The sequence below is a fragment of the Pollachius pollachius genome, assembly GCF_949987615.1.
Source record: "Pollachius pollachius genome assembly, chromosome: 14".
Classification (NCBI taxonomy): Eukaryota; Metazoa; Chordata; class Actinopteri; order Gadiformes; family Gadidae; genus Pollachius; species Pollachius pollachius.
In genome coordinates this window covers 2,280,342-2,294,967 of record NC_136947.1, presented here as the reverse complement: position 1 = coordinate 2,294,967, position 14,626 = coordinate 2,280,342, and the positions used below count along the sequence as shown (strand labels likewise).

Sequence of the window (14,626 nt, the reverse complement as noted above, 5' to 3'; positions counted from 1 at the left end):
AGGCAGGCGAAAATTTCCGAGTCGGCCTGACCCAAAGCAATCGTTATCTTCATTCGCCTCCCCCACATCGGCCTTGGAAGGCTGATATCTCTCCACTCTCCTGGATGTTATGCAGACAGATGCTCTGCCCCCCCCCCCCCCCCCCCCCCCCAACCCTCCTCCTCCCGTGAACTTTGTCTCTGGATCAGAACTCTTCGTGGTCGTCTCCACAGCGACGGTCGTGTCCTCGTCACCGTTTCTCGGACGGGATGTAACTGGTCATTTCGTTGCTCTGTACTTGACATGTGCAATGACAACAAAGTCTCTCTATCCATCTAGTAGGATAGGTTCTGCACGCAAAAAGCCAAATCCTGGAGTCACTATGGCTCAGTTTGCCAGTAGTCCTATCACTGCAAATCAGTATACTGAAGTCTTCATGCCCCTGAACCCTAGACACTGTGTCTTTTATCGTCTTGATTTATTCCCTTTGCCCTGTCTCCTCCTCCTAACGCTGAATTGTCGTCCTTGGTTTGTTTTTATAGTCTGGCTATTGGATCTTAATTTGATTTGGTGATTAGGGATTCTGGCAGGGGGTGGACTCTTCAAGTTTCCTAATTTGTCCATTTGGATTGATCGCTTGAATGTCTGAGGGCATTCTGGACTGTGGTTTGAGTCTATAATTGTCCTGAAGTGCCCCAGAAACAATACTTTACAATCCTATTTTTCCACAACCGTAATCCTAACGTTCTTAACAATTCCCCAGAACATAACACTTTTTCCTGGCCTAATTTCAGGTTTGCTTACGCAACCACGTGCACCTGTTGAAAACCCTCGCTTTAACCAATCCGTTTCTTTTACCAACACGACAACCTTTGAATAAACACACTCTAACCCAAAGCCCTCAACACCCCCCCCCACTCACTGCTCCTTGATCTTGCGCGCCGCCGTCTTGCCCACGGCGCAGACGTGCGCCGGGGCCTTGCAGCCGTGCCACAGGTAGAGCAAGGCCTTGTGCACGTTGAGCAGGATCATGGAGGCCCGCGAGCGCAGGCTGGTGCAGTGACACGCCACCTCCAGCAGGTGGCCCTCCACCGGGACCTCGCCCCGCACGCAGTACAGACGCCAGTCGCCTGGGGGGCACACACACACACACACACACACACACACACACACACACACACACACACACACACACACACACACACACACACACACACACACACACACACACACACACACACACAGATGGAGAGAAGGGCAGAAGAAGGAAGAGGTTAGAGATCAGCAATGAATAAAGGTTTATCCTCTGAATCGATTGGGGTTCTTTCAAAGTCGGCAACAGTCCATATAGATGAAGCCTATGCTTCATGCGGTGTTGCTTGGAATATTTATCATGGTTCATATTTGTAAACGTTTCCAAATAAAAGTAAAGAATATCGTTTCGCCCTGGGGAAATAATAACGAATGGATTCCACAGAGGAGTCGAAATCTAAAAGCAGACGGTGCAGAGAGGAGTGCAGCTCTAGAAGCAGACGGTACAGAGAGGAGTGCAGCTCTAGAAGCAGTCGGTACAGAGAGGAGTGCAGCTCTAGAAGCAGACGGTACAGAGAGGAGTGAACATCTAGAAGCAGACGGTGCAGAGAGGAGTGCAGCTCTAGAAGCAGACGGTGCAGAGAGGAGTGCAGCTCTAGAAGCAGTCGGTACAGAGAGGAGTGAACATCTAGAAGCAGACGGTGCAGAGAGGAGTGCAGCTCTAGAAGCAGACGGTGCAGAGAGGAGTGCAGCTCTAGAAGCAGTCGGTACCGAGAGGAGTGAACATCTAGAAGCAGACGGTGTAGAGTGGAGTGCAGCTCTAGAAGCAGACGGTGCAGAGAGGAGTGCAGCTCTAGAAGCAGACGGCGCAGAGAGGAGTGAACATCTAGAAGCGGTCTATAGTTTCTTACTCAGAGCGTTCTCCTCCTCCTCCTCTCTCTTGCCGGCGTGGACGATCATCCCGCCGTTGAAGCACTGCAGGAAACACGGGGGCTCCTTACCCTGCTGAACTGGAACCTGAACCCCCCACCAAACACACACACACGGTTGAGAGAAGGAACACAACAAGGAAGAAGCCAATACTCACATATAGACACACACTTGTGACTGCATAACAATTCGTTTTTAGCACAAATGTGCCTGCCGATCTCAAAGTATTCTTGCATGTGTTGCTTGGCAACCGTTTTTTGCTGTCCTGAGGAAGTATATTTTGCTTGGCGGAAGAACGATGCTTTGTTTCAAAGTAGGCAGTCTTCGGTAACCGTTTTAGTAACCGTTTTAAAAAAGGCACAGCAGCTTTGGGTAGCTAGGGGAGTTGTCGGGCACGAGGTATAAAAACACTAAACCACAACCTCTTGTGGATCATTGCTTCATCATTTACATTTACACTCAGAGCATTCAGCAGACGCTTTTATTCAAAGCGACTTACAATAAGTACATTTGTCGGAAGAAAGAGAAACAACAATATTTCGCTGTCGGTACAATAAAGATGTTCATAGAAACAAGTGCCAAGCACTAATAATTGCTAGATTAACCCATTCCATGTATACAACAAAGGCAGATAGGATAGCTAGGATCATTATGTGTCCCATCCTAGGAGCCCTAGGGCTGGCCAATGAATCGAATTTTGATTGCGATTTCGATTTTAGCGTCAAACGACATGCATCCAGAACAGCTGGATACATATCTGTACATTATTTTAGATTTGAAAATTTTCTATTTGACCATTTTGTGTATTGTTTTAAGGCGAAATTTGAAAGTTCTCAGTTACAAAGTGTCTTTTGGGAGAGACGTGCTGAATAAATACATGTTTTCAAACTCAAAAATAATGGTTTGAATAATCTCGATTTCAATATCGACCAAAGTAATCGGGATTATGATTTTTCGTTTCCATAATGGAGCGGCCCTAAGGAACCCTAGTTAACCCATTTGTGGGTACAATGTTGCGCCGCGCAACATTGTATCTACTAGATACAATGTTGCAATGTTGTCTACTAGATACAATGTTGCTGGCATTAACAAATGCGTTAATGCCAGCTAGGCGACGCTGACCTGCGCGCCCCTCTCCTCGTCCAGCTCCACCGTCATCAGCGCCGAGGTACCCTTCTCGCTGGCCGTGGAGTGGCGGCCCTGCCAGAAGAAGTAGCAGCACTTCTCCTTCCCGGGCCCCGAGCTCCGCGCCTCCGGGTTCTGCCGCCGGCCCACTGCGCGGCGCCGAGGGAGGAGAGACACGGGAGTCAGGACGGGCGCACACACAGGCACGCACACACGCACTTACACACATAGACACACACACTCACACAGACACACACACACACACACACACACACACACACAGAGTACAATACAGATGGGCTGGGTTTAAAAAGGAGAGTCTTGCTGTTTTGAGGTGTTTGTTGTCCAATAGGTGGTCATTGGACGTTTTAATTGGTCAATCCACGGGAAACAGCGTTTTTTTGTGTTCTAGCTTTGACCTCTCTTTGCAGGAATGATGATCAAATTCAGAAAAGGAAACATCAAAGCCTCAAATACGAAACTTTAAAGATTTTCAGTTTCGGGATCATGTCTGCGATCCCTTGCCACTCAACCCACAGAAGACACTCCTACCGGGACTGGGTGGACGGATGGACGGACGGACGGACGGAAGGGGACCCACCTGTGGCGCTGACCATGTACTTCCACTTGACCACGTAGGCGTCGCCCTCGTGGAACTGGCCGATGCTCTGGCGCGGCAGGCGGCTGTAGTCGAACTCCAGGATGTGCCAGACCTCCACGCCCACCGTGCTGATCTCCAGGGTCCGCATGCGGTCCTCGCGGTCCCCCACGGGGCCGTGGCCCCGGCCCACGTCGCCCCCGTCCAGCACGGTGGCGACGGACGTCTGCAGGACGGGCAGCATGAGGCAGGCGTCGTACGGCCGGCACTCCCCTTTGCCGGGCGGCGGCGGGGCGTCCTGGGAGAGGAGAGGAGGAGGAGGAGGAGGAGGAGAGTAAGAGGAGAGGAAGATGAGGAGGAGGAGAAGGTGGAGGAGGAGGAGGAGAGGAAGAGGAGGAGGAGAGGAAGAAGAGGAGGAGGAGAGGAAGAGTAGGAGGAGGAGGAGGAGGAGGGGAGGAGGAGGAGGAGAAGGAGGAGGAGGAGGAGGAGAGGAAGAGGAAGGGATTGGAAGGTGAGTGGTTTTGTTGGCATTAGTTTATTATACTCGTTATGGGTCAAACAAAACAAAACAATGTACCTTCTGCTCGGTGGGCCGCTCCTCACTGCCCTTCGGGGCCTGGGCCTTGGTCTCGCTCCAGTCCAGGAACTTCTCCTTGAACAGGATGGTCTCGTTGTGCTCCGTCAGCCGGCCGAAGATGGCCCAGTCGGGACGGCCTTGGCCTTTCCTGAGGACCGATACGAAGGGCACAGGGACGGATGGACGGACGGACAGACACACCTTAGTGATTTGTAGCAGTGGGCTGTGCATGTTAACCCCCGCTCGCATGTAAAGCGTGTTGTCTTCCCGTGGGTTTATCGTTCGTCCTCCACCATGTCCTATGACTTGTGTCCATGGTAAATATGTGTGTGTAGCAGTGGTTTGTCCAGACTTATTTAGTAGGGGGCGGTCTAGGAATAACACAGACCACATCACCCAGCCTTTGCATAGCTGTGTAGAGAATGTAGGCTTAGCCTCACAAAATGAACTTCATTCATCATAAGCAGTTCAGCACCACTGTTTAGATTAATATACAAAGTACATAAACTTCCTTGCGATGTCAATCCAGCTAGCTGAGATGCTAACAGATGCAGGACTTAATATTGTTTTTCGGGCTAAACCAATGCAATGTTTTTGATGGGGCGGTGAGGGGGTGTTCGATTGGTTGTACTTCTTCTTCATACCTGGGTATGAGCGTGTTGCAGCCGCCGGGGTCCAGCGGGTTGATGTCGCAGCAGGTGTAGTCGAAGGTGCCGTTCCACAGGTGCTTGGCCAGCTGGAAGGCCACCTTCCTCTGGGCCAGAGTCACCTCCTTGCCGTGCCACACATATACCTCGCTGCCAAAGTCAAACACCAGCACCTGGGAGGAAACCACAGAGCACCACTTCCCCCTTTCAGTTTCACTTTCGGTTTCACTGCACATATTGTCAGATATTAACCCATTTGTACCGGCTGCTGCACGGCGCAACATTGTATCTACTAGATACAATGTTGCGCCGCGCAGCAGCCGGTACAAATGGGTTAAGGTTGGGTCAAAGGTCGATCCCACCAGCGCTATAAGCTGTGCATAAAATTGCCCAAAAACAAGGGAACCCATTTCCACATTATCAGGGATTTACAGTCGATTTCTGACCTACGGTTTGAATTTCATTACGGTTCTTCACGAAAACAACACGAAACACATTAACCCAAATTGCTTCATTTTTTTTTAGAGTTTGTTGGTGGATATGTTTGGACGGCCTGCCCTCACCTCCTTGGCCTCCAGCAGGGTGCAGCTCGGGACCTTGCCCCACTCGTCGTCGTCCGGGACCAGCTTGTCGTCCAGCAGGCGGAAGATGCAGTTGGTCTCCACGATGCCGTTCTCAAAGTGCTCGTCCTCGTCTGCTGGTCCGGCCGCTGGGGAGGAGAGACAAAACACAACCTGATGACCACAAACAGTGCCTAAAGGGCTGATTACGGTCCCACGTCATGCAGCGCAAGGACCCCGCAGACGCTTTGACGCGGTCGTGAACCTGTTTTGGTTCTGCGCCGGGTTTTAGTGAGCGGACCAATCACAGCCCTTGCTGCTGCGTCGCCCCGACGGAAGGTTACGATTTTTGTGAGCCGCACGTCAGGCCCTCGCGGTGGATGTAAGGAGGGTCCGCAAGGATGTAACGGATCTGTAACCCCCCTTGCGTTGCGTGAACGTGGGATAATCAGCCCTTAAGACGTGAGATTCAAACTCTCAACCAAAGTATTTTACATGAGAAGTGATAGCTTCGGTTGCAGGTTTGTGATAGGAATCTAGTGTAAAGGATGATGCCTTGTTAATCGTCTTTTACAGGCTTTTATGGACAGGACAGTGAAGAGGTAGGCGCGTTGAAGAATGACCGCAGGTGTGAATCAATCCCAGAGCCCTACAAGGCATGTTGCCTACATGCTGAGCACACAAGTTGGTTGACGATAAATCCCTTTTCCGCTTATTACAAATGACTCCTTTCATACTCCCACACCAGTCTAACCCCCCAATGGAGTGCGTGATGCACGTCAACACCCAGCGCGGCGGGAAACACGTCCATCCTTACGTCGGTAGGGGGCCTGTCCGCCCAGAACGGCCCAGAACTCCTGAGCCACAGGACCCTGCGGGTTCACGGCCTCCTCGATGGTCTGGACCTGGACGGCCCTGCAGCCCACGTCTCTCTTGGTCTGGATGTAGGTGGCCAGGTCCGCTGCCTGGAGTAGAGAGGAGAGGGTTACAGCGCCGTCACGCTACAGCCTTCGGAAAGGGTCCAGTTGAAACGATAGAATAATGCATTGAAAGAAAATTGGAAAAAATCGTACTTGGTAAAAAAAATTGTAAAATGGCTTGCATTTATGTAGTTCTTGTATCCAAAGTGCTTTACAATATTACCTGGCATTCACCCATTCATGCACACACTCACACACTGACGATGGAGTCAACCCCGCAAGGCGACAGCCAGCTCGTCTGGAGCAGTTAGGCTTAGGTGCCTTGCTCAGGGACACCTCCACACTCGAACTAGCAACCTTGTGGTTACCAGCCAACCGGCTCTAGGTCCTGAGCTTCTGCCACCCCGTACATGATCAGAGTCAACAAAGTGAGGCGTATTCCATTATGCAGGCAAGTGAACATAAAATAGCGTGATACAATAACGCATGCATGAAGGAGGAAGACTGGGTCTCTAGCTGGGGCCGCGTAAGGCTCCTGGAAGGCGTGAGCTCACCTTGGCTTTCTCGATGACATTGGAGAACTCGCCGATCCAGAGGAAACAATGGTCTGGTGTGACCAGCAGGAAGCAGTCTCCACTGTTCAGCGACGAGGCTCTGGGCTCCACTAGCCTGGTCTGAACGTGGCGTCGTCCTGGAGAGAAGACAGCACCCCAGGGATTGAACAACTTCACCCAATCAGTGTATTTTTAGAAGGTAGTGCCTTAACTAAAATAATAGATTCCTGTTTGTTATTGCAATAGCTATTTCCGATCGGCTCTTGTAAGTGCTAATGCGTGACACCACTTCAGGATGAGTCAGAATTTGAAAGGACAAAACCGCCACCACTTACTCCCACAACGTCTCCCAACCAGACACACAAACCCACATGCCACAGAAACACTTGTCATTAATCCCGCTCGGAGTGAAACACGGGACGGCCCTGCTCACCTTTGACCTGCATGAGCATGAGGTTCTTGTAGGGCGCGGCGCTGTTGTTGGACATCTGCTGGGTGATGTTGACGCTGCGCAGGCTGACCCCGCTGAAGTTCTCCTTGGAGGCCAGGCCGGCCAGTGCCGCCTCCGAGTACTCTGACGTCTTGCTGACTGGGGGAGCAGCAGCGCAGTACGCTCGTCAGGACAGGAGGGGGCGAACCGACGCAACGCAAAGAGAAGGCTAAGAGACACTGGCAGCTGATCGCTCATCAGAATACGTAAGTGGGAGGTTTGGTTTACGGTGCTTTGTCGACCACCCATCGTGCACACGGCTGCACGCACTCACACACATGCATTTACACACATACACAAACACAGTATAATATACACACTAAACCTCCCATCACATTCCTTGTTAACTTGAATAAAGTCTGAGTTTCTGAGTATGTGTGTTAAAGCACTATGTATATTTTTCCATAAATAATAAAGTATATTCTTTTGATTAAAGCAGTACGAAAATGTTAGCAGAAAGTTGGGTGTGTTTTATTAGGGTTAGGGTTAGAGTCATTTTAATGATATTATCATTATGGTGCATTGGTGATTTATTATATTTATATTTATATATACTTATATATGCTTATTATAATGCACCATAATGATAATAGCATTATGATAACATGATAATACAAAAAGGTACAAAGTGCTGTAACATTATGTAATACACCTCATTCTTTTGGCTAACATTTACAGAGTGCTTTAACGTTGTAATAATACACTTCATTCTTTAGGCTAATATTTACATATTGCTTTAATGCAGTTTTATTATATTTATATTTATATATACTTATTATAGCATTCAAGCACTCTGTAAATGTGAGCCTAAAGAATGAGGTGTATTACATAATGTTATAGCACTTTGTACCTTTTTGTATTATCATGTTATCATAATGACATTAACATTATGGTGTAACAGTGTATTATTATATTTATATGTATATATATTTATTACAGCGTTCAAGCACTCTGTAAATGTTATCCTAAAGAATGAGATGTATTACATATTGTTATAGCACTTTGTACCTTTTTGTATTCTCTTGTTATTCTCATGTTATCCTCATGTTATTCTCATGATACCCTCATGTTATTCTCATGATATTCTCATGTTACTCTCATGATATCCTCATGTTATTCTCATGTTATTCTCATGTTATTCTCATGATATCCTCATGTTATTCTCATGTTATTCTCATGTCATTCTCATGTTATCCTCATGTTTTCCTCATGTTATTCTCGTTATTCTCATGATATTCTCATGTTACTATCATGATATCCTCATGTTATTCTCATGTTATTCTCATGTCATTCTCATGTTATCCTCATGTTATTCTCATGTTATTCTCGTTATTCTCATGATATTCTCATGTTACTCTCATGATATGCTCATGTTATTCTCATGATATCCTCATGTTATCCTCATGTTATCCTCATGTTATTCTCATGATATCCTCATGTTATTCTCATGATATCCTCATGTTATTCTCATGATATCCTCATGTTACTCTCATGTTATTCTCATGATATCCTCATGTTACTCTCATGATATTCTCATGATATCCTCATGTTATTCTCATGATATCCTCATGTTATTCTCATGTTATTCTCGTGATATCCTCCTGGTCTTACTCTTCTCGGCGGTGATCCTCTTGCTCTCCAGCAGGCCGATGTTGAGTCGCTGCTCTGTGTACTCGTGCCGGATGTCCTGGCGCGCCGCCAGCATCTTCACCGGGTTCCTGGAGGACTGCACGTTACGGGACGGGCGCACCGAGCGCTTGTGCTGCACCATGGCCGAGGTCAGCCTGGGGAAGGGGAGGCAGGGACGCAAAGGATGCTGGGAAATGTAGTTCGGGCAACTACTACAAATGATGTAGCCTTCACTATGCCGTGAAGGGATACAGGGAGTGTGTGCGTCTGTCTGTGTGTGTGTCGGTCTCTTGTGTGTCTCATCAGTATGTGTGTGTGTGTGTGTGTGTGTGTGTGTGTATGACATGTAGTTCAATAGCCAAAGTGACCGTGTAACCGTATGCTCTTCATATGCACAATAACTTTTATGCACAATAACGTATTAGCTGCATCTCCATGCTGCTATTCGACACTTTAACACTTTACTTTACTATATTGCACCTTTATTTGCACCTCAATAACTACCTAAAAACCCTCTGAATATTATTTTCTGTACAATCCATGCACATGTCTGTCTGTATATGTTTGGTTAATTTGTTGTTGTCTTTTTGCACTATTATGTTATTATATGTTATATGTTATATGTTATATGTGGTAAATATATTAATAGCACGTTTGGAGAGGGGGGAAACGCAATTTCGGTCGGTCTGACAAACAAGTTCACTTTGACTTTGACTAAACGGATAAGAGCAGATAAACACTTTGGTCGCGGGAACACTGGACAGCACAGAACCAGCGTTCTGGATCGAGGCAGCGGGTTAAACGCACACGCGAGTTGCGACGTGTTTTACTACAGGTAGGGGAAGCCATCCGCTCACTTGGGACCCTGGCAGCCGAAGATGGCGTCGAAGTCGTCCTCGATGCGCGTGGGCATGCGGGGCAGGTCGGCCACGTGGCGGTAGAACTTGGAGAAGATCTCGTCGTCAAGCTTCATCACCTCCTTCACGGCCCTCTCGGTGACTGTCAGGGTGGTCTCCTGCAGGTCCGCCACTAGGGGGCACCGGAGAGAGGGGAGAGGGCTGATGAGCGAAGGGGAAGCTCAACACAACTGGGAGCTGGGAAACTCCGGTTGTGCGGGGAACGAATTCAACGGACGAAAACACGTTGAGGTTCACGATAAAATATTTTTTGGTGCTTTTTATTTAAACACATGTGGGATTATGGAATTGTTATTAAAGTGTTGGTCTACTTAATGTGACATAATGACTTCATGGTTAAAGGTCCCATGACATGCCACCAGCTGTGATTGGCATGTAGGTGGGCGTGCCCACTTGTGATGTCACAAGGGGCAGAGTTTCAAAACGGCTTGTAAAGGCTAATCACACTCACATGTCTGGTGGCATGTCATCGGACATTTAAATGTTGAGACAGTGATTATTTTAGGCATCAGTAGGAAACCCTTTTACCTTTGCTATTCAGACGCCCCAAGAAGGTTTCCAGCTTGTCTAGCTTCTTGTCTGACTCCATGCCTGGTTTGGCCTCGATGTCTGAAGAAAGAGAACGGTTTGATGTGAGGTACAGAAAACAACAGAACAGGACAACGTTCTGTGACATCGACATGTATCTGGATTTCTTGTCGGTTGCTTTGGATTAAAGCCCCTGCCAAATGACTAAACGGCAAATGATGAAGCCTTCACTATGCCATGGAGAGTTATAGGGAGGGTGTGTGTGTGTGTGTGTGTGTGTGTGTGCGTGTCTCATCTGTGTGTGTCTGTGTGTGTGTGTGTGTGTGCGTGTGTGCGTGCGTGTGTCTCATCTGTGTGTGTGTGTGTGTGCGTGTGTCTCATCTATGGGTGTGTGTGTGTGTGTGTGTGCGTGTGTGTGTGTGTGTGTGTGTGTGCGTGTGTCTCACCCTCCTGGGGCTTGCTGACAGCAGGGCTGCTGTTCTTGAACCTTCCAGCCACTGGTGACAGGATAGGACTGATGACCGAGGAGGAGGCGGCCAGCCCTGAGCAGACCACCAATCAGACAACAGCAGGGAAGGAGAGAGGAAACCAATGACCAATCAGACAACAGCAAGGAAGGGGAGAGGAAACCAAAATGGCTGCCAAGCATCGAGAATACACTGAGGATGATTTTTTCTTTTAGGAGTTTTCTTTTACTAAAGATGCTTAAGCAAATAAACAAAAACATCCATATTATCATAGTGAACAATATATATAAAGAAATAACCCTAACCCTAACCTTGTTTTCATTATTATAATGAACAATATATAATAAAGAACCATGGATAATAAAGATGTTGTTTACAAAAATCACTATAGCATTGAAAATAACTCAGCATAGTAATCTCACCACATCTCACTTAAGTAAGATGGCAAGACTAGATCTAAAATAAAGGCAACTTGCAGCGTGTAAAAAGCAGGCTGGTAACAAAGGTGCGCACATAACCTGAATGTACAATTGATCACACGGCATTGGTGACAGAGCGCACTTTGGTGACAAGGATCACCCTTAAAGGTGACAGATTAATCCACCAGGTGTGACTGTGATAAGCCGTTACAAGCCGTGTTACAAATATGCCTCTTCTGACATCACAAGTGGGCGTGTCCACCTAGATATATGATGGATAGATCAGTCTGCCAGCCTACCCAGTGGACCGTAGCAAACGTTACTGATCCATCCATCATATATCTAGGTGGACACGCCCACTTGTGATGTCAGAAGAGGCAGATTTGTAAAACGGCTGGTAACGGCCAATCACACTCACACCTGGTGATGTATTATGTCACCAATAACATGTAACAAACACTACTATTACCCTCAGTTAGCCGGTTTCAATACCCAGCCCTCTCCAAAAATAGGCCAAGACAGTCATTCATTCCACAACCCATCATCTTTATAACCAAACATCTAAAAAGAAGGTTTAAATTGTCGGTTTAAAAAGCCAACAACCTTAGATGTGTCTTGTCAGTGGTTGTTTTTTTTGTTTGCACGTTTTTGTTGCGGTTAACGGTCATGTGTATCTGTCCATGCACTGAGAACCATTTCCCCAAGGGGGCACCAAATGATCTATCGCTCTAACAGCGCTGAGGGGGCAGGGCAGCCCCTCCCAGTGCCCACAGAGAGCCCACCTTTCTTCACCATGCGCGAGGCCACGGTGTACTGGCTGGAGTCGTTGGCCGCGCCCCGGCCTCTGTTCTTCCAGGCGTCCTCGCGGGTGGAGATCATCTGCTTCCGCTCCTCAATGCTCATCTGGGTCTCCACGATCTCCTCGCCCATCCGCTGGGACGCACACACGGGCGCACACAGGGACACGCACACAGACAGACGCACACACAGGCACGCACGCACAGACAAACGCACACGCACAGGCACGCACGCACACACACACACACACAGACAAATGCACATAAACACACACACACGCAAACACAGTTATTCACACAGACTTGATTACCGGGCGGGATGCATGATGTTCAGAGTTCAGAGGTAGGCGTGTCATTTGTTTTACAGGTCAAACCGTATTAGTTTGCCAGTTAGGATTCACAAGATCACTCCCAGAGCTGACGTTATCTTACAGACAGCTCCATACAGTGACACACAAAACAAAACGTGGAACATTCTTTGCACATTAGGTTTAGGGCGTTGGGTGAATTTCTATGTTGTTGTAATTATTCAGTATCAATGTATATATATAAGTGGCGCTGAATGGACACCACACCAAACAAACTGAGGACATTTATTGGTGCTTTGATATAAATGACGATAAATGAAGAATGATGATAAAAACGTCCATATACTTTAAACTTCCCAATAAGAATGACATAACACTTATAATAGTACTTGCACATTTCTATGCGCACGTGACAACATCCCCTCAGGGCATCTCTCCCACTCTCCATAGATCACCCTAACCCGGTGAGACAACTCCATTACGAGGAGCCATTAGTCACGTAACGCCCGCACCAAACGGCGGTGCGTTCGGAGAAAGCACTCGAGAACGAGCGAGTCCATCGGAGCGGACGAGGACGCCTCACCGCAAGCCGGTTCCTCTAAAGAACCTCTTAATCTAACCGGGAGTCCCGGAGTTTACACACACTCCAGTAAACCCTTTAACTCGTGGCCGCCAGCGAGCTGAGTGAGACAGGGCCTCGCTATTCAACGGGACAGCGACGCAAAAGAAAAAGTCGAGGAAGTTGTTGTTACACTGTCAGGACTGATTCACTCAGAGAGAGAGAGAGAGGTGGAGAGAGTGTGTGGGTGGGGGGGGGGAGGGCTGAGGAGGAAGGGAGAGAGAGAGATGGGGGAGGAGGAGAGAGGTGGGGGGAGGGAGAGAGAAGTGGGGGGGGAAGAGAGGGAGAGAGGGAGGAAGGGAGAGAGAGGTTGGGGAGAGAGAGGGAGAGAGGGAGGAAGGAAAAGATATGTGGGGGGGGGAGAGAGTGAAGAAGGGAGAAAGAGAGGGGGGGAGGAGTGAGTGGGAGAGAGGGGGGAAGGGGGAGAGAGAGGTGGGGGGAGGAGGAGAGAGGGAGGTGGCGAGGGGGAGAGGGAGAGAGGGAGGGAGGGAGGGAGAGAGAGATGGGGGAGGGAGAGAGAGGTGGGAGGAGGGAGAGAGGGAGGAAGGGAGAGAGAGAGGCAGGGGGGAGGAGGAGAGAGGGAAAGAGTGAAGAAGGGAGAGAGAGGCGGGGGGAGAGAGAGGGAGAGAGGGAGGAAGGGAGAGAGAGAGGCAGGGGGGAGGAGGAGAGAGGGAAAAAGGGAGGAAGGGAGAGAGAGAGGGAGAGAGGGAGGAAGGGAGAGAGAGAGGCAGGGGGGAGGAGGAGAGAGGGAAAGAGGGAGGAAGGGAGAGAGAGAGGGAGAGAGAGGTGTTGAAGAAGTAGGACAGACCAAACCATGCACGGCCTTCCGGGGCGACGCCCTTACCTGAGCGGCACGGTCAACATACAGACACTTTTGTCCCAGGGAGAGGTTGGGAGAATAGGTGGAGGAGAAGACAGGCTCCTACGGGTGGAGGAGGAAGGGCGTGGCGCGGGGAGAGAGGTGATGAGAAGGAAAAGGAAAATGTAACAAGGGTGCAGATCACAGAAGGGGGGGTACAGAAGGAATGGGGTGCAGACAGCGGAGCGGCGAGCCGAGCTCTCAGAGGTCACAGAAGAGGTCGCCGCAGCACGGTGTTCAGAAGATGAAGGTTGTTCGTGGTTACGTGTGATGTGTTTCCTACTGCTGTTCGTTGGAGCATAACAATGTCAGTGTGGAGAACCATTCTCACATCGATCCACAAAGGGGATCTGCAGGAGGCTATGTTCATCAATGCACAGCTAAGGATTCCAAATTCAAAATGTAACTGACGAAGGCCAATAGCAAAATGCTGAATCACACACACACACACACACACACGCACACACACGCACACACGCACACACGCACACACGCACACACGCACACTTCGACAATATAACATCTACACGCGACAACATCAATGAATACGTCATCTTATTATTAAGCTAACCTTGTCGAAGCATTCGGTCAACCTCTCAATTCAGAAGCTCAACAACAGCCTCTGACCAGATGCAGCGTCACGTCAACATGGATCAGTACACAGCCAGCAT

At 48.8% G+C, this 14,626-nt stretch overlaps 1 protein-coding gene across 1 annotated transcript in view; it reads right to left on the bottom strand.

Moving 5' to 3' along the window:
- The window catches only part of LOC307085664 (supervillin-like), a gene marked incomplete at its 5' end in the record, with an annotated part of 45,290 nt that overhangs the window by 6,878 nt on the left and 23,786 nt on the right, over positions 1-14,626 (bottom strand). Inside the window, 16 exons of the mRNA XM_079750530.1 lie at positions 902-1,109; positions 1,923-2,028; positions 3,064-3,215; positions 3,668-3,962; positions 4,242-4,389; positions 4,886-5,061; positions 5,452-5,597; positions 6,266-6,413; positions 6,923-7,059; positions 7,356-7,511; positions 9,024-9,196; positions 9,899-10,070; positions 10,487-10,567; positions 10,933-11,028; positions 12,155-12,305; positions 13,941-14,018. Coding sequence (XP_079606656.1) covers positions 902-1,109; positions 1,923-2,028; positions 3,064-3,215; positions 3,668-3,962; positions 4,242-4,389; positions 4,886-5,061; positions 5,452-5,597; positions 6,266-6,413; positions 6,923-7,059; positions 7,356-7,511; positions 9,024-9,196; positions 9,899-10,070; positions 10,487-10,567; positions 10,933-11,028; positions 12,155-12,305; positions 13,941-14,018 — 2,423 coding nt within the window. The remainder of the gene's footprint in view (positions 1-901; positions 1,110-1,922; positions 2,029-3,063; positions 3,216-3,667; positions 3,963-4,241; positions 4,390-4,885; positions 5,062-5,451; positions 5,598-6,265; positions 6,414-6,922; positions 7,060-7,355; positions 7,512-9,023; positions 9,197-9,898; positions 10,071-10,486; positions 10,568-10,932; positions 11,029-12,154; positions 12,306-13,940; positions 14,019-14,626) is intronic.